The sequence below is a fragment of the Mustela nigripes genome, chromosome 5 (assembly GCF_022355385.1).
Source record: "Mustela nigripes isolate SB6536 chromosome 5, MUSNIG.SB6536, whole genome shotgun sequence".
NCBI lineage: Eukaryota > Metazoa > Chordata > Mammalia > Carnivora > Mustelidae > Mustela > Mustela nigripes.
Window position 1 is genome coordinate 141,012,573 of NC_081561.1, and position 18,505 is coordinate 141,031,077.

The window sequence follows — 18,505 nt, forward strand, 5'->3', positions numbered from 1 at the left end:
TTCTTGGAGCCTTGAAGGAATGAGGCTTTTGTCAGCAAAACAAAGTGATTCGAGGGCACCTGGGTGACTCAGTGGGTTAAGCCTCTGCCTTCGGCTCAGGTCATGATCTCAGGGTCCTGTGATCGAGTCCCACATGGGGCTCTTTGCTCAGCAGGGAGTCTGCTTCCTCTTCTCTCTCTCTGCCTGCCTCTCTGCCTACTTGTGATCTCTGCTTGTCAGATAAATAAATAAAATCTTTAAAAAAAAAAAAAAAAGTGATTTGGAAGATGGGCTTCCTACCATGAGGGCAGAGCGGGGTTGGGAAGTTGAAGGGATGTGAGGGGTGGGAGAAGGGATTTCGAGGAGGGGTCAGACACAACCTTCCTCTGCAGTACAGTTTCGTGATGGCACTGTCCTCCGCCGCAGGCCCTCAAACCTCCTGCCTGGTGACCAGCGGTGACACTCCAGCAGCTTCTGTTCAGGCACCCCCGCAGAGCCCAGCACGGCCAGGATGGCGATGATGCAGGTGCCCAGGCCTGCATTCCAGCCATCGCTCAAAGCATAAACGTTTGGGAGTCCCTGCCACGGCCCCAACCTTGTCAGGTCACTAGTCCAGAGCAGGCTTGGAACCCACAGGGGCCTTGGCAGGCCCCTGCTCAGAAGCAGGATCTTGGGGGCATCTGTGAGTAAGCAAGCCCCTTGCTTGGCCTGGCTCCTCCAGTTCCTGCAAGCCCGTATGAACCCAGACGGATGCTTGTTGTGCTGGGAGGTTCCCGCTTTTGGCACAGTAAACGCGGCCAGACGATTTTGTACTTTCAAGTGATGCTGAAATTCAGGCCCATTTTGATAACAGTAGAAGTTACTACCTCCTTTTGCTTAGGAAATGTTACAGCATAAAAACGGAAAAGGGAAGCCATACTCTGGTCCTTTCTCTTTCAACTCTGAACTTAGATTGCTGGCCCAAAGAGTCGGTATGTCCTGTAGTTTCCTGTGCTAACCATCTTCACTAGGGCCTAACTGATCGCACTTTTTGGCATCTGTGGGTTGTGTCTCACCAGATGAAGTCTACGGAAATGGCCTGATCTCCGCCATGCTGGACAGCTGCAACTGCTCGGACTCCAGTGATGTGGAACTGAGTGACGACTGGGCTGCCAAGAAATCCCCCAAAATCTCCCGAGCTAGCAAGTCACCCAAACTCCCAAGGTAAGCTCGCTCCCCAGGGCTGGTCTCCCTTGTTAGGACCTCTGGGGATGTCTGTGTCCTGTCTGCAACAGTGTCCCATTGAAGCCGACAGTGGAAGGGCCCCTGCAAGAGGGCATCCCTGCCTTTCATCAGGAGGGTCTGCCAGCGATAATTATAGGTTTCCTTTCTTCTCTCCTTTGGGTAGAAAAAGCCATCCACGGGAAGTTTGTGAGCCTCTGAACTCCTCAGGGTTAGTACTGATGGTGGGGGCACAGGGCGGCTAGAGCTCCCTGCTCACTTATTTGTTCTTCCAGTTTGAGAAAAGTAAGAAGAAGGTTTTACAGGAAGTATAATGTACTGTGTTGAACGGAATGCCCAGTTTAATACCTTATAATGCTGTTATTGGAAATAAATCATATACTAAAAAAATTTCATATGCCAAAGGTTTGTCCTAAAGAGTGGCCAAAAGCTTAGATTAGGTAGAAGGGCCTGTTGTGTCCTAGGTAAGAGCCCCGTCCGCTCCTGGCTCCACTCCCAAAGGCTGTATGAGCTCAGGGTGTCACCCTGAATGAACCCCTGACCCGGATGCCAGTGTCCTTACCTGTGGAAGGGAAAGGGTGGGCCAGATCCTCACTAAGCTCTCTTTAACTCTGAAATTCTGTGATGCTGTGCAAAATTAAGATCTAATTTATGTGCAGATACATACCTGCCCAGATCTCAAAGACCTAATTTCCTGTACAGGTGATAAAGCAGAATATTTATCACCCAGTTGAAGGTAACATTTCCATCATCCTGTAAAGTTCTTTATGTCCCTTCTCATTCGATACCCACTCCCCAGGGTAATCACTCTTCTAAGTTCTGTCACTACAGATGAGTTTGACTTATTCTTGAATTTCATATAAATGGCATCAACAATATATACTCCTTTTTTATTTGACATTTTTTGCTCAACATAATGACTAAGACTCATTCGTGTGGTATGTGTCAGTGGTTTTTTTTCTTTGCTCTGTGGTTTCTACACTTTGTTTATTCCTTTCACCAGTAGGTTGATCTTAGGTAGTTTCCAATTTGGGGCTGTTAAGAATCAGCCCATTGTAGGCATCCTTACACAAGACTTCTTGGGGGCACATGCACTCATTTATCTCGGGTATACACTTAGCAGGAGACTTGCCGGGTTCTGGCACACCTGTAACTTTATTAGAAACTGCCAGCCAGTATCCCAGGGTGCCCCGCTGTTCTGAGTTCCTGTCAGCGGCCTCTGAGGCTTCTGTCCCCACCCATGTTTGCACTGTCACTGTGAGCAGATGGTTTTATCCCTTCTGCTGGGCAGGTGGGGGCGTCGGCAGTCTCTGGTGATCGCCAGTTTTTCATATGCTTAGTGACCATTTGGATCTCTGTTGGGTCTTTTGCCCACTTTTTTTTTTTTTTAAGATTTTATTTATTTATTTGACAGAGAGAGAGATCACAAATAGGCAGAGAGACAGACAGAGGGAGAGATGAGGAGAAGCAGGCTCCCTGCTGAGCAGAGAGCCCAACGCAGGACTCGATCCCAGGCCCCTGGGATCATGACTTGAGCCGAAGGCAGAGGCTTAACCCACCGAGCCACCCAGGCGCCCCCTTTTGCCCACTTTTTACTGAGTTGTTTTTCTCACATCAAGTTGTCAATCTTCATGTATTCTAGTTTTGAGTCTTTGGGCGGAGATACGCAGTGTCACATACGTGGTCTAACACAATATGAATTTCTTCTCTTATGATTAGTGCTTTTCATGTCCTATTTAAGAAATCTTCGTCTACTCTTTGGTCATAAAGACATTTTTCTGTTCTTGTCCAGAAACTTTGTAGTTTTAGCTTTCATACTTCAGTCTCAGATTACTTTTTGTGTATGGTGTGAGTTTTTCCATGTATATACCAATTGCTCAGATAATTTGATTGATTTTTTTTCATCTTTATTCTAAGCATATTGAAATTACAAATAAAATTATGAACTTTCCTACACTTTTGTAGTGTTTCAGCTTTTCCCATTAATTAAGGGAGAACATTTAACATATAAGCAACCAAACTCCTCACCTTGTAAATGTCCTTTTAAAGTTCCTGGATGTGGCGGTCTCTGGCGCTGGTCCTCGTTCCTTCTGTCTTTCCCTGTGTTGAATCATCCTGCATGCCACAGCCGGACTAACCGTCCTCACACAGAGTTTTCACAAGCTCAGTCCCTGTGTCTCCCCAAACTTTGGGAGCCCCCGCTATCATAGCAAGCTCTCAAGCAACACTCATGAGGCTCAGTGCTTTTCTCTCATTGACTGCAGTCGACCTTAACATACTCATTTTTATAGCACTCTCTGTGGGTAGACTGGCATTAATACCCGTGTCCCTCGGTGACAAACAGAACTGAAGACCAGAGATAGAATGTAGGATCAAAAGGCAGCAGGGAAAAGTAGACCCACAGATTTGATTTAAAATATGACAGCTGGTGAAAGGCTAGATCAGTCTGTCGAAATCCTAACATTGTAGTAGGAATTATAAAATCGTTGTGGCCTTAAGGTGAAAAATGGCTCTTCCCACTTGGTAGTTTCCCACATGCAGAAGGCATGTGGACGTTTCTAAACTTAATTATTAGTCAGTAGGAAGTCAACTACATTTAATTCTCTGAGGTTCCTTACAAATGAATCACTTGGTCTAATCTCACCGTAAATTTTTTTAAGATTTATTTATTTGAGAGAAAAAAATAATGACAGAGAGCACAAGCAGAGAGAAGGAGAAGCAGGCTCTCCGCTGAGCAGGGAGCCCTTTGTGGGGCTTGATCTAGGACCCTGAGATCATGACTTGAGCCGAAGGCAGCCGCTTAACCCACTGAGCCACCCAGGCACTCCCTAATCTCACCATATTTTCAAATATATATTACATGGTATGCAATTCTGTTCTTTCTTCACATTCACGAAACAAAAGCAGGTGGGAAAGGCTTGGATAAAGGGACCTGGCCCCTGGAACATGGCACCCATGGTGGCCACCAGAGCACGGAGGAGAGGGCCATGGCAGTGGGCGCCTCCCCCACCTGTGGGACCTGACCCTCCTGGCCTTGTCTCCACAGGATCAACATTGAGGCCCGGAAGTCTCCCAAGCTGTCCCGGGCTGCTCAGGAGATGTCCAGGTCTCCCCGGTTGCCGATGCGCAAGCCCTCCATTGGCTCGCCCAGCCTGACACGAAGAGAGTTTCCCTTTGAAGACATCACTCAGGTAGCTCCTGGGCTCCAGGGCGGTTCCGTGTGTCTGATGCTCTCCTGCTCTTCTTGCCGTCCTCAGTGTGTGCCTGATGGGGGCTGAGCCCTCGGCACAGGCCCTCGTCACACCTGCACTCGCCACCCCAGCCTCCGTGCCTGTCACTGCCATTCCAGACACGGGGCATAGAGAACCAGAGCCCTGTTTGCCTTCCTTACTCCCCTGCCCTCGGGCAGGCCCCAGTACCTTCACGTCCCCCAGGACCTCCTTCCCACCTCAGACACCCCTCTGTTGCCATGTGAGTCTTTTCACAGATAGCTCTGGTTGAGACCTAGCCACACTCCTCCCCTCTGCTCCCTCAAGCCACGTCTGACCCTTCGGTGACTCTTGGTGTCCACAGGAGCCAGTCCCTGCTGGCGGCCCCCCCATCTGGTGCTGTCTGTCCCTCCGTCCTGGTTCCCCTCAATGCCCTCCAGGTGCCACAGCCTCACTGTTGACTGGCTGCCTTCTGCGTTTGTGCCTTCGATGTGCCTGGGTCACCAGGGTGCCCTGGCTCCCCCTTCTGTCTTCCCTTCTTGCTTCTGCCGGCATGCTTCCACGCAGAACCGTCACAAAGGCGTCCGTCCCTGGCTCAGCCGCAGCAGTCCCCAAGCACCTTGCTGTACCTCCCTGACACCATTTCTCAGTGCCTGCCTTGTCTGCACATAATTCTAAGCCTGCATCCTGCACTGGGTTATCAGCCCTTTGAGGAGCTACAGTTTATTCATCTCTGTTATCACTCTTCGCACATATTATACACACGTGGCCGAAGCATACTGATCATTTTTAAAAACTTTCTTAATTGAATGAGGAAACAGATAATTGGCTGGTTTGTGGACATACTGCTTTCAGTGCAACTGGTATTTTTAGGACAAATGGACTCAGAGCTGGGTATACCCTCTCTAGTTCAGTGACTGGAGGAAAAGAAAAGGTGAAGAAAAATGTGCCCAGAGCACCCTTGTGGACTTTTTAACCTGCGCACGTGTGGACACACTGGGACACATCCCCTCACTCCCCAGCTGCGACTCTCAGCTCCGTGAGCCACCGCTCAGAAACACGTGCCTGACATGTTCTCGTTAGCGTCTGGTCTTAAAAAGGGTAGAATGATAAAGAGAATGAGTATTTCCAGCAGTGCCCACCATTTTCTGTGACTTTCTAAGCAAAAACGTTAACATTCGTAGTTCCTAAGTCATCAATAGAAAATATGAAAACAGATTGTGATTTTTTTTTTTCCTTTCCCCCCTCTTCCTACAGCACAACTATCTTGCTCAGGTCACGTCTAATATCTGGGGAACCAAGTTTAAGATTGTGGGCTTGGCTGCTTTCCTGCCAACCAACCTCGGTGCAGGTAAAAACCATGTCTCTTCTCTTCCCGTTCTGTCAGTTGAAACTGAGACTAAAAAGACCATTCAAATGAGTTCTTATCGCACCAAAACATTAGCATGTACTTTATTCACCTTCAAACTTTGCCACTACCCACTGTGATTTCACAAAAATTAGAATTATTACTCCATTGCTTTTTACCAGCCGTGCTTTCATTTTTTTGTGTAATCCTGACTTATGAAAAGACAGAACCAGCTGCAGTGTCTAACAGAGGTTTGATAGGGTTCTGGTTATCTGATTTCTGGCCTTTCATTATGGGCAGGTTTAGGTACCAGTATCTTTAGGTTCTCGAGTCAGAAGACAGTTGAGGTTCAGAAGGCATTAAAGACCATAAGAAGCGGACTGTTAATACATTTCTGTGTGGTAAACCCTTAGAGCTGGCACCTAGAAGTCCCAGATAAGTGCCCTCTCCATGAGAAGTTTGAGACACTGAGGAAAACAAAAGAATGGGAGTAAAAGCTGGGCTAGAACCTGACATTTGCGTTCTTTCTGTACTCTTCTCTAATGAGTAGTACTAATGTGTCATGTTTACTTGGGGACAGAGAAGGAATGAAATGACAGAAGGTCCTTTTCAAAGCAGCCTCGTGCCAATAGGCACATCCCTGGGTGGGCTGCGGACACATGCTGTCGCCCCTCCACCACAGCCTTGCTAGATTGCCTCATCATTTGGCAAACACAGCTCTCTCTGGAAGGCCAAGCTTGCCAATGGATGGTGGGCCCATCTTTTTTTTTTTTTTTTTTTTTAAAGATTTTATTTATTTATTTGACAGAGATCACAAGTAGACCAGAGAGGCAGGCAGAGAGAGAGGGGGGAAGCAGGCTCCCTGCTGAGCAGAGAGCCTGATGTGGGGCTCGATCCCAGGACCCTGAGAACATGACCTGAGCCGAAGGCAGGGGCTTTAACCCACTGAGCCACCAGGCGCCCCTGGTGGTCCCATCTTGAATGGCTCTGTGTAACCTACTGCTAAAAATGGTTTTTGAAAAATTCTGAATCTGCCTTTTGGATTTGTTTCAGACACAGATCCTTTCAATTAAATAATTTTTGCAAAGCAGGTGTTAAGTAGAGCTGTGCCATGTATGCATGGTAAGAGACTAAATTGTGCTGCATGCGGATTTTTCCTTTTGCGGCTTCTCAGCTCAAAGAAAAAGAGGAATAAAAGTAAGACATAAAACGGACTTAGAAAATAACAATAGGCTGTTCCTGCACATAATGCCAAGAAAGGAAAGGCTCTGATAACCACGGAAGCATGTTCTTCAGTAACGCAGCCATGCCCCACTGGTGCACATGGCGATGCTTGTCACCACAGTGTGAGTGTCCTGTTGTCCCCATCCATGAGCTGGGAACTGAGCCATCTGCCTACCGTACGTATACACTGGAAAGAGAAATGGAGTCTTAGTGCATCTTTCCCTTCTGGATGTTGAATAGATCCACACATAAGTCAAGGACCTTGATATGGGAGAACCTCTAAGTGCCCTCACTTAGTGCCCTTACTGTACACGGTACTCCAGTGTGAGGAACTCAAGTGCCCAGGATTGAACTTCCTGTAGGACTACTGTGAAATCACTGTCCTGATCACATACCATTTTTAAAAGAGCATTTTAGCTATTACTATTCATTTGTCAAGCTAAGCAAATTTTCCACTTGATTCTGTCTCTTGGGTTCTAAAAGATGTGTAAGTTACATGTGGCACCCTCTTAAATAATTTTTGGCACTCTAATGTCAAAACGTAGAGTACTGTTGGATATATTTTATATTGGATAATTTGTTTGCTTCAGTTGAATTATCTGGCCCGTGAAATTTTATTTCTGATTTTTTGCTTTCTCAATTTAAAAAATATAGAATAAATTCCAAATTCAAGAGATTTGAAGTGGTATTCAGTAAAACTCCATCTCGTCTTTATCTCCAGCCACTTAGTCTTTTCCCCCTTGGAAGCAACTTTTTTTCTAATCCCTCCTGAGATTTTACAATTTTATTTCTTTTATCAATCTAAACAACAAAGAATAGTCCTTTACATCATTAATTTTTAAGCTGTAGAGAATTGTCCAGAATTTTTAAGCCAAAATTGTCTTCTGTGGGTGAGAGAGACGAACACACGAATAAGGCCTGTGTCTTACTGGAAAATCGTCCTAGCCCACAGCAGTGCAAGTGTCAGCCTCATAGAGGCCTTTCATCAATGAGGTCCTGCTGGGCTGTAGGAATGTGAGCCAGTCAGCCACCAGGTGCTAGCGGGCAGCTGTGGGGCCAGAGCTGGGTCTAACAAAACGAGAATCACAGTAATAATTCAAGAACTTGTACTTACCTGACAGGAAAGAGTATTAAACATAAAGGAAAGTTGATCCTGACTTTAACCTCCTGTGAAAGAAAGAAACAGTGTGGAAGTTCACTAAATCTCTGTCTTGATCATGAGGTTGAAGTTGAAAGTCAGGAAGATGAGAATCCAGTCCTGAGTAAGGGCAGTGTTTAGTTCCAACCTGACCCGTGTCACCCCGTCTCCTGGGTTGCATGAGATCCCCTGAGCTTGGCACTCTGCTTATCACAACTATTTTTATTAAATTAGAATTCCGATCTCAAGTGAGGCTTTAAAAAATTGTATTTGTCCTATCCCAACTCATTCCAGAAAAGCATTTAAGTCTAGGACATGTTTTTGACATTTGCAATGTGGGGTTCCCTAGACAGACCACTTGGCAAAGTGACTGGGCTAGACAGAGGAGTTGCTGTAAGGGAATCTAAGGCGCAGCTGGGTGGCCAGTGGCGTGTGGGAGGAAGACAAAGACCCGCTCTCGGACTCTCCCCTGCTTTCTCATGGCAGGGACTCCACAGTCCCATTTCTCTTCCCGTGACTCTGCCGGTGCTTGGCTGTCCTCGTGCACGTCTCTGTTAACAGCGCTTTCCTCCTTCCCCCCACCCCGACCCCTGCAGTAATCTATAAAACCAGCCTCCTGCACCTCCAGCCGCGGCAGATGACCATCTATCTCCCAGAGGTTCGGAAGATTTCCATGGACTATGTTAATTTGCCTGTCTTCAACCCGAATGTTTTCAGTGAGGATGAAGATGATTTACCAGGTGTGTTCGTAGGGGATCATGATGGGGGCAGAGCGCTAAGTAGTAGAGGATTACAGCATGTCCACCCGTGCCCACCGCCCTGGTTTGGAAGAGGTGTAACTTCCTCAGTTGGTGGGTGTGCTGAAGGTTGTACTGTGGCTGCTTTGGGGAGATGGGGAGCTACTAGAGCAAGGACGATGAGGGTGACCATGACGCCTCATTTCCACAGAATATTCTGCCGTCTTGCTTCATCTTCACAGAGGTGCTCAGTCATGCACGCAGTCAGAGAGGTTAACAGGACTGATGAGAATTCCACAAAATCAGAACTGAAACCGGCTCTCGGCCCTAGGCTAGCCTTCCTCTTGTCAGCCCCCGCTTAGAGAGCAGTGTCACTCCCCTGGTCCCATGACTCCCGCAGAGCCCAGGGTCTCGAACGCACCCTGTCTCCAGGACAGAAAGCCTTTACCTGCAGACCACTCTCTCCCGCTGTGCAGCGCACATCTCAGCGGACAGAAGCCTGGGCTCAGTTAAAGGTGAATTCTGGCACAAGCTTTTAAAATCCCAGTTTACAAGTTTTCAAATATCTATAGCACTTGAATTAAGGGTTTTCTAGGGGGTGTGGATCCTATTTTGATTAACAGAGTAGAATGATTTCTAGGTTATCTGCCAGTTATTTCCATGTAAGTGGTTTCAAAAAAATACCTACCTGTAATTTTATAAATATGAGGACTTCTCTACTTAGAACCAAGCAGGTTCTGAATGTCTCTGGTTTTTGAGCCAGAGGAATCCTACCCGGGCTACTGACTTCTGTGTCTGGTGGGTTTGGAACAGAGGGGCTGTGGTTCTCGCCGTGGAACAGGGAAGGACGCGCAGGCCAGCTCAGGCTCTGAACTTGGGGGGGTTGTTGTTTACCTTTTTCACAGGTTTTTATCTGTAAAATTATTCGTACAGTACTTTCGGAGAGGAGCCGACTTTGGTTTTCCCATGGTTGTAGCTCTCCTCAGAGGGGCAGTAGGCGTTCTAGACCATCCAAGTTCTAATGGGCACGGTTTTGCAGCCCCATCAATCTGCGGTTTGGTGAAGCCTCACACGTGAGCTTCGTATACAGCACGTCCCCTGCCATTTCAGAATCTGAAGCAGCATCAGACACACCTTCTGAATAACGCCCTCCCGGGGCTCCCGGGTGCTGCTCCCCAGTGCTCCGCGCTCACCTGCTGCTGTTCCCGTCTGGGCTTCCCATTCGGGGCAGCATTCTCTCTCAGGCCTCGTACTTAATGCTGACGACAGAGAGACTCTTCTTTGTATCAGGGAAGAGCCCGGCGCTCAGTGCAGATGGGTGAACATCTGGAGGAGGGTCTGAACAGGATTAATAAAAAATGAGACGGACCCAGACTCACGCAGCCAGGAGATAGTTGCATCTCACTAGTGGGCCCCAGGGAAGGGGGAATCTGATTGGAACCAAGGGTGGGCTTAGCTTTTTTTTTTTTTCTTTTTAAGATTTATTTATCTATTAGAGAGATAGAAAAAACGTGAGTAGGGAGCAGCAGGCAGAGGGAGAGGGAGAAGCAGACTCCCCACTGAGCAGAGAGCCCAATGTGAGGTTCGATCCCAGGACCCCGAGATCATGACCTGAGCCGAAGGCAGACGCTTAACCAACTGAGCCACCCCGGTGCCCCCGGCTTAGCTTTCGATGAGCTAGCTGCCCTCATTCTGTAGCTGTGGTAAAAGGTCAGACAGCCTTTACAGCTGGCTAGTCAAATCTTGCTTGCTGCGCATACACTAGTTGCCACGTAGAACTTAAAGGCCCAAATAAGCAAACTTGCCAGTGCCTGATGGTACTTTAAGCAGGGCAGTCTAAACGGTGGTTCTGAGCCCCCGCCTGTGGTGTGTAGGGCATCGCTCAAATTTGTGCTTTGTTAAGTTCCCTATCTGTACAAAGAGACTATAGTTACAGGGTTTTACAAAGGGGGGCTGTACCTTACACACTGTTAGAAATGCTGAACAGCACATAAATTAGGAAATGATCCTCCCCAAATAATGCTTATTTGCTAGAAGATTCTTTTCTTTGGTATCTCTACTGCCTTTTACATGGTTCTATTTACAGAAACTTAATTTGTGTACAAATTTCACATTACATCTGCTCTTAACACTTTCCCATATTAACCAGTCTGTAATTGTGGATAAACCTACCCAGGACCCTAGGCAGTATAAGTGCCCCGTGGAGTGTCATGCTACATATCATAATTCTCTTCTTGCATAAAAGAATGGGCCATTTTATGAATTCATGAGTAAAAAGCATCTTTTTGAACAGTTAAGTATTAAAAAATAAAATAAAATTTTTTAAAAAGTTAAGTATGTGCCCTAGTACCATTTAGGTACCAAATTCAGAAGGTTCAAAAGTATATTCATTGGAAATCTTTGCGTGTGTCCTTCCAGAAACCTTAGAGAAACTGTAGAACTTGTGTGAAAGGTCTAGCTTTTCCCCAAGCAAACTTCTCTCCGTCCGTAGCAATTGTATTTTGTATGCAGAAGGACTGGATGAGTTGATTAGTTGTTGTATTACTTATTCTGATCCAGTTTCACAGCACTGTTTTGTAAGCAGTTCATTTGTTCGCTTTTCCTCCCAGTGACAGGAGCGTCTGGTGTGCCCGAGAGCAACCCGCCTTGCACGGTGAACATCCCTATTGCGCCCATTCACAGCTCGGCACAGGCTATGTCCCCTACTCAGAGCATAGGCTTGGTGCAGTCCCTGCTGGCCAATCAGAATGTGCAGCTGGACGTCCTGACCAATCAGACCACGGCAGTGGGGACATCTGAGCACGGAAGTGACAGTGCCACCCAGTACCCTGTCTCCAACCGCTACTCCAGCCCCGGACAGGTGATCTTTGGAGGTGTGGAGATGGGCCGCATCATCCCCAGCCCTGCTCAGCTGTCCCTGCCGCCGCCCACCCAGGGAGCCATCCAGCTGTCGGTGGTGGACCATGGAGACCGAGATCATGACCACCTGCAGAAGTCCGCCAAGGCCCTGCGGCCTGTGGCGCAGCTGGCCGCGGAAGGGGACGCAGTGGTGTTCAGTGCCCCACAGGAGGTCCAGGTGGCGAAGATGAACCCACCACCCCCCTACCCCGGAACCATCCCCGCAGCCCCCACCACCGCAGCACCGCCGCCCCCGCTGCCACCCCCGCAGCCCCCGGTGGACACGTGCCTGAAGAAGGGCGACTTCTCCCTGTACCCCACAGCAGCCCATTACCAGACGCCCCTGGGCTACGAGAGGATCACCACCTTCGACAGCAGCGGCAACGTGGAAGAGGTATGCCGGCCGCGGACGCGGATGCTCTGCTCCCAGAACACCTACACCCTCCCCGGCCCGGGCAGCTCGGCCACCCTGAGGCTCACCGCCACGGAGAAGAAGGTCCCCCAGCCCTGCACCAGTGCGACCCTGAACCGCCTGACGGTCCCCCGCTACTCCATCCCGACCGGAGACCCACCCCCGTACCCCGAAATCGCCGGCCCCCTGCCCGGCAGGGGCGCTGCCCAGAGGCCCGACAGTCTCATCCACGCCACGCTGCGCAGGAACAACCGCGAGGTGGCGCTCAAGGCGGCGCAGCTGGCCGAGCCCCCGAGGGCCCCACCGCAGCACCCGCCCAAGCCCAAGGGCGCCGTGCAGTTTCCGGCGAGGCCCCCGCCCGCCCTGTACACCTGCAGCCAGTGCAGCGGCGGGGGTGCGGCTGGGCGGCCGGAGCCGGGCGCTGGGGGTGCAGGGGGCGCGCAGCCGGGATCGGGCCTGGCACACGCCGCCAGCACCTCCCCGCTGACCTCCCAGTCGTCCTACAGCCTCCTGAGCCCGCCAGACGGGGCCCGCGACCGCGCCGACTATGTTAACTCGGCCTTCACTGAGGACGAGGCGCTGGCCCAGCACTGTCAGGTGGAGAAGCCCCTGAGGCACCCCGCGCTGCCCGAAGCTGCTGTGGCCGTAAAACGGCCACCACCTTACCAGTGGGACCCTGTGCTGGGGGAGGACATTTGGGTTCCTCAGGAAAGGACAGCACAGACTGCAGTGCCCAACCCCCTGAAACTGCCCCCACTGATTGTAGGTCAGAGCCAGCACCTGGATGTGTCCCGAGTGCCCTTTGTCTCCCCCAAGTCTCCCGCCAGTCCTACTGCCACTTTCCACACAGGCTATGGGATGGGAATGCCGTATCCAGGAAGCTATAACACACCCCCTTTGCCGGGGGTGCAGACTCCCTGCTCCCCAAAAGATGCCCTGTCCCCCACGCCGTTCGCACCACAGGAGTCGGCAGTGGTTCTGCAACCCACCTACCCACCCAGCCTCTCCTACTGCACCCTGCCCCCCATGTATCCGGGAAGCAGCACCTGCTCGAGTTTACAGCTGCCACCTATCGCCTTGCACCCCTGGAGTTCCTATAGCCCTTGCCCGCCTGTGCAAAACCCCCAGGGCACTCTGCCCCCCAAGGCACACCTGGTGATAGAGAAGCCCCTCGTGTCCCCACCGCCCACTGACCTCCAAAGCCACTTGGGTACCGAGGTGATGGTAGAGACCACAGACAACTTCCAAGAAGTCCTCTCCCTGACAGAGAGCCCGGTGCCCCAGCGGACAGAGAAATTCGGGAAGAAGAACCGGAAGCGCCTGGACAGCCGAGCGGAGGAAGGAAACGTTCAGGCCATCACGGAGGGCAAAGTGAAGAAGGAGGCGCGGGCTCTGAGTGACTTTAATTCCCTCATCTCCAGCCCCCGCCTGGGGAGGGAAAAGAAGAAAGTGAAGAGTCAGAAAGACCAACTGAAGTCCAAGAAGTTGAACAAGACGAATGAGTTCCAGGACAGCTCAGAGAGCGAGCCCGAGCTGTTCATCAGCGGGGATGAGCTGATGAACCAAAGCCAGGGCAGCAAGAAGGGCTGGAAAAGCAAGCGGAGCCTGAGGACGGCCAGCGAGCTGGAAGAGTTCAAGTGCCGGAAAGCCAGCGAGAAGGAGGACGGGCGGCTGGGCAGCCAGGGCTTCGTGTATGTCATGGCCAACAAGCAGCCTCTGTGGAACGAAGCCACACAGGTGTACCAGCTGGACTTCGGGGGACGGGTGACCCAAGAGTCGGCCAAGAACTTCCAGATCGAGCTGGAGGGGCGGCAGGTAAGCAAACGTGTCTTGGGCCATGGCCGGTTCCACTGCATTCTGGTCTTGACCAGTCGGGTGAGGCGGGGGCTGAAAACCTGCTGAAGGATGGCCCTGCTTCCGCCTGCAGGAGCCCCGGGAGAAATGCAGAATACAACTGTGGCTCTCAAGTGGGGCCGATCGTGGTTGTACTTTACCCGGTGCCATTGCTGGCTTTTTTTTTTTTTTTTTTTTTAACTTATTGTCAAAGCAGCACATGTACTGATTTTTCAAAGTCAGATGATTCTGCCAGAACCAGGAGGAAAACTAGCAGGCCCCTCCCTGCCCAGTGCACGGCCCCCTCCCAAACGCCGCTCTCCTCCGGGACACACATTCCTCCAGCTCCATTGCTTCTGGTAGTTGACAACATGTTCCCACTTGTGTTTATTGATTTTTCAGTTTTTCACATCATGTATCGACTTGTTCCTGAGGGGTAGGAGGGTTGGTTTGGATCACCCCACTGCCTTATACGCACACATGAACTTCCCCTGTTCTTACTCAGTGTACTCACTGGGTGTTCATTATGCCCGCATACACGATTTACAGCTGAGCCACAGATGATGGCTTATTTATATTTCCTTTTTCCTGTACAGTTTTTCTTTCCCTAGACATAATAATTAGCCAGTGTGGGTTTGCCTCTTCCAGTGTATTTATGACTGAGTCCTTCCCTGATTCTCTGGCGTAAGGTACATGACACACGGGGTGACTTGTCACTGGTTCCTGCTGCAGCCTGAAACGGTAGCACTCACTGTGCCGTGTCGCTGTCGTTCTGCACACACACCTTCTTACCGTCCTGGCAGTTGCCGTCACCCTGCATGTTTAAATCTCATGTTCATTAATTCACTCAACAAATATTTAGTGAGCGTCTGCCTGGTAGTCCTCTGAGCCAGGAGTCAGCAATTGGGGGCCCACAGACCAGTCCATCCTGCTGCCTTTTTAAATAAAGTTTTATTGGAACGCAGCCGTGGGCGTCCGCTGAACATTGGCTGAGGCTGTTTTCGTCCTGCGGCAGGGTTAGAGCTGTGGCAAAGACCCTGTGACCCACAAAGCCTAAAACCCTCATCATGAGCCCTTCACAGAGAGCTTTCTGGGCTTGCTCCAGGCGCTGAAGCTAGAGCCCTGGGGAAAACGGAAAGTCCCTGTGCTCCTGGAGTGGAGCCTAGTGGAAGAAAGACCATAGGCTCCGTAAGCACTGAAAGGACAAAGGAGAGAGGAGCACCAGGGGAGGGAGGGGACTGTTTTATCCCTCTCTGAGCAGTGGATGTGTCTCTTAACCCTTTACTAGCCTATAGATTCTTCCCTCAACTTGTCCGTTCTCCTTTCTGCTTCCTTGGTGAGGAAACCGCTCTTTGAGCTGTGGAGCTTTCCACGCTCCGAATTTTTCTCATTATCTTCCCACTTGCACGTTTGACATGTTCCCTCGCCCGCTTTATTTCTGACAAACTCGCAGTGAGATCGAGAAGCTTGGTCAGCGTCTCCGGTCGGCACACCGGCCTCCCAGCCTGGCCGTCCCCTTCCCTCGGGAGCGGCCTCGTGCTCTCTTCATGTCTCTGCTTCTCTGCCCTCTCCACCCGACTCCAGGTGATGCAGTTTGGAAGGATTGACGGCAACGCGTACATTCTGGACTTCCAGTACCCCTTCTCCGCTGTGCAGGCCTTCGCCGTGGCCCTGGCCAATGTGACTCAGCGCCTGAAGTAAGGACACTGGTGTGGGGCAGACGGAGAGGCCTCCTCGAGGCGCCCGAGATGTCGCCCGGGGCCCCGGTGTCTGGGACCAGAAGACGAGCAAAACTGGAAGAATCTGTCAGGCCCAGGAGAAGGGACTGACCTTTCATTGTTGTCGTTTGTTTGGCCTTTTATAATCCTTTATTGTTTCTCTTTCTTTTCAAACAAAAAGAATACAGGAAGAGTGGGATTTGCAAGCAGAGGGGGTGAGGCACCTGGTGTCTTTAGGAAACACAGTTGCTGTGGGGATGTCCTGCTGCCTTTGCTTCTGTCCGCGCCGCCGGGGCAGGGGGGCCCCGGGAGGAAGGGACCCCGCCCGCCCGCGGATCTCCGCGCTCCACGCGTCTCGCTTTGTGACGCCTTCGTACCATAACCACTTGTCTGGAAACAAAATGCTTTGTAAAAAGAACCAAAAGCCTGGGGGTCCAGGTTCTTGGAGGGGGCGTTGAATCCACACCCGTCCTGTTACTTCCCCAGGGGCGACTTGGTGGCTGTTGGGGGTTACGGAGGCCGTGCGGTGGGGCTCCCAGGAGTGGGCTGTGCGGCGCTGCCCTTAGCAGGGGTAAGCGCGGAGGGGGCGTCCGCGAGGGGCCCAGCCGGAGGCGCCGGGAATGGTACTCAGGCTCGGCTCCTCTCAGAGGCTGTTCACATGAGAGACCCCACCCGTGTCATCTTAGAGCGTGGCAGCATCCCACTGGTTCAGGGAGGTTTGCCTTCCGGAGAAGGGAGGGACAAAACGGATCGGTCCTGGCGTGTCGTGGGGTAGCTGCCTGGTCATCTAGCACCTTGGGCGACCACTAGGTACTCACCTGCTGAAAAGCCACCTTAGTCCCCTCCACCCCTCTGTTGTTTAGTCTGGAAAGTGTGGCCGGAGACGTTCTCCTTCCCACTAGATAAGCTGCTGCGCTTTCTCTTTCTGGAGATGCTGAGACATTGGTCTGAAAGTGCGCCTTTCTTCTCAGCCACGTTAAAACCCAGTTGACTAGAGATGTTTCCTGATCGGTTAGAAATGTAACAAAACCGTAGGCATTTGCCAGGGTGTTTAAAGAGATATAGTAATCTCTTTGAGACAAGTCTCACAGTTGTACTGGGAGGGAAAAAAAAAGTTCTTTATTAATTGTACAGACTGTTTACTGAGGAGATGAACCACTGGGAACACATTATTAAAATTATAGTACTTAAGACAGCTGGTTAATTACAAAAAAGAAAGAAAAATCTGAGATGATCTTTTCCCTCCACCTCCTCCTTAGGGGACGCCGCGGGCAGCACTGAGCCCCGGTAACAAACCCGGTTCACAGTTGTCACTTACTCCAACATGTCATGTGTTTAGGGCAGGAGCATGGGACTGTCTACTTGCAGGGAGTCCTCCGTGTGCATTTGGTTTGGAGCAGACAAATGAGAGACACTGTAGAGAAGTCTTTTGAAAGTATGTATTTTTACATTCCTTGTTTTGGTTTAAAAACTAGAAAAGGCACCGGCCCATTCCTTCCCCACAGCAAGACAGCATCACTCACCATTCTCTCCAAACCCTGAAGAAACACACATGAGGACAGCTCCCAGCTAACGTCCGAGTTTTCCAGCTTGTATTTTAAAATATTGAACCTGATTTTTTGTGGGTCAATTCTTTGAGAAAGAATTTAGCAGTGTATTCAGAATTATATAATTCTTTTATAGGAGTTTCTGTAGCTTGGTAAGATGTTTCAATGCTTATTAGTTGTGCAATAATGGTTATGACCTATTTCTAAAATAATTTAAATGCAGTTCCCCTGTTTTGTTGTCCAAGAGATTATTTATCTTGCTTTAATAGTGTTCTTAGGAATTCTTTTGTTACTATGTACTGGTGAGTTATGCCCATTTTATTTATTTAGAAAAATAGTGTGTTTGTAATGAGTTATTTGGTAGCAGCGTATTTTGCTGCGAGAAATAAAGAGGATATGATAGAAGGTTTTTTCTGCTGGACAAATTGTAACTTTTCTAATTGGGAAAAAATTCCTATTAATCCTTTAAAGGCAATTTTTTTTTTTTTTTGCATTCTTTGGTATTGATTATATACAGAAGAGTCGATTCCTTTGAGACCACACATCCTAAAATAATAGTGCCCCCTCTTTTGAACATTTTATTTTTAGTTAAAAATAAAAGGTGCTACGAAATGTAAAGAGGAATGAGAGCAGCAAAGGAAGGCACTATTGTCAGTAAGTGTCCGCTTTCCAGATTCTCAGATTGGTTCTTAAGATACAGAGACCATGAAAAAATACGTTTTAGAGTTTTTCTTATTACTAAGAGCAAGTAGAGGGGGAAATCCTTGGAATAAAAACTGTGAAAAGAAAGTGAGTATTTGTAGCAAATAATTCAACTTTCTAAATTCTGAGCTCATTCCCCAAAAGGCCTCTTCCATACGTGGAGGCAGAGGCCTGGTCCGGGAGGTCTGCATACCTGAGGGGCAGCGGCTGCCCAGCCCTGTGCTCTGGCCCAAAGGAGGAAAACGGGCCCACGCGCCTCATACTTCCACGGGTCTGCGCACTCGTGATATGGTATCTTTCAAGTTGATGGCGATGGCTTCACTTACTTTAAAAGTCATCTTTATTCAGTCTCAATTTATTAAATACTACTAAAGTAGTACTTTAAACAGCAGAATTCTACATACTTCATGTTTATTAATAGCAACTTATGAATATTGAGATACCTCATTGAATCTCTAAATTTAAAACCATCAGCCCCATCAACTACTTAAAGAATCCTTACCTTTTTGAAGAAAGCTGTGTATTAACAAACATAAAAA

At 49.5% G+C, this 18,505-nt stretch overlaps 1 protein-coding gene across 3 annotated transcripts in view; it reads left to right on the plus strand.

Moving 5' to 3' along the window:
* Positions 1 to 17,669, plus strand: part of TULP4 (TUB like protein 4) — a 224,868-nt gene extending 207,199 nt beyond the window's left edge. For all 3 annotated transcript variants that reach the window (XM_059401351.1, XM_059401352.1, XM_059401353.1), the window contains exons 10-15: positions 1,038 to 1,182; positions 4,247 to 4,391; positions 5,667 to 5,760; positions 8,716 to 8,859; positions 11,466 to 13,981; positions 15,584 to 17,669. In XM_059401351.1, the coding sequence (XP_059257334.1) occupies positions 1,038 to 1,182; positions 4,247 to 4,391; positions 5,667 to 5,760; positions 8,716 to 8,859; positions 11,466 to 13,981; positions 15,584 to 15,700 (3,161 nt within the window). In that variant the 3' untranslated portion in view covers positions 15,701 to 17,669. The remainder of the gene's footprint in view (positions 1 to 1,037; positions 1,183 to 4,246; positions 4,392 to 5,666; positions 5,761 to 8,715; positions 8,860 to 11,465; positions 13,982 to 15,583) is intronic.
* The last annotated feature ends 836 nt before the right edge of the window (positions 17,670 to 18,505 follow it).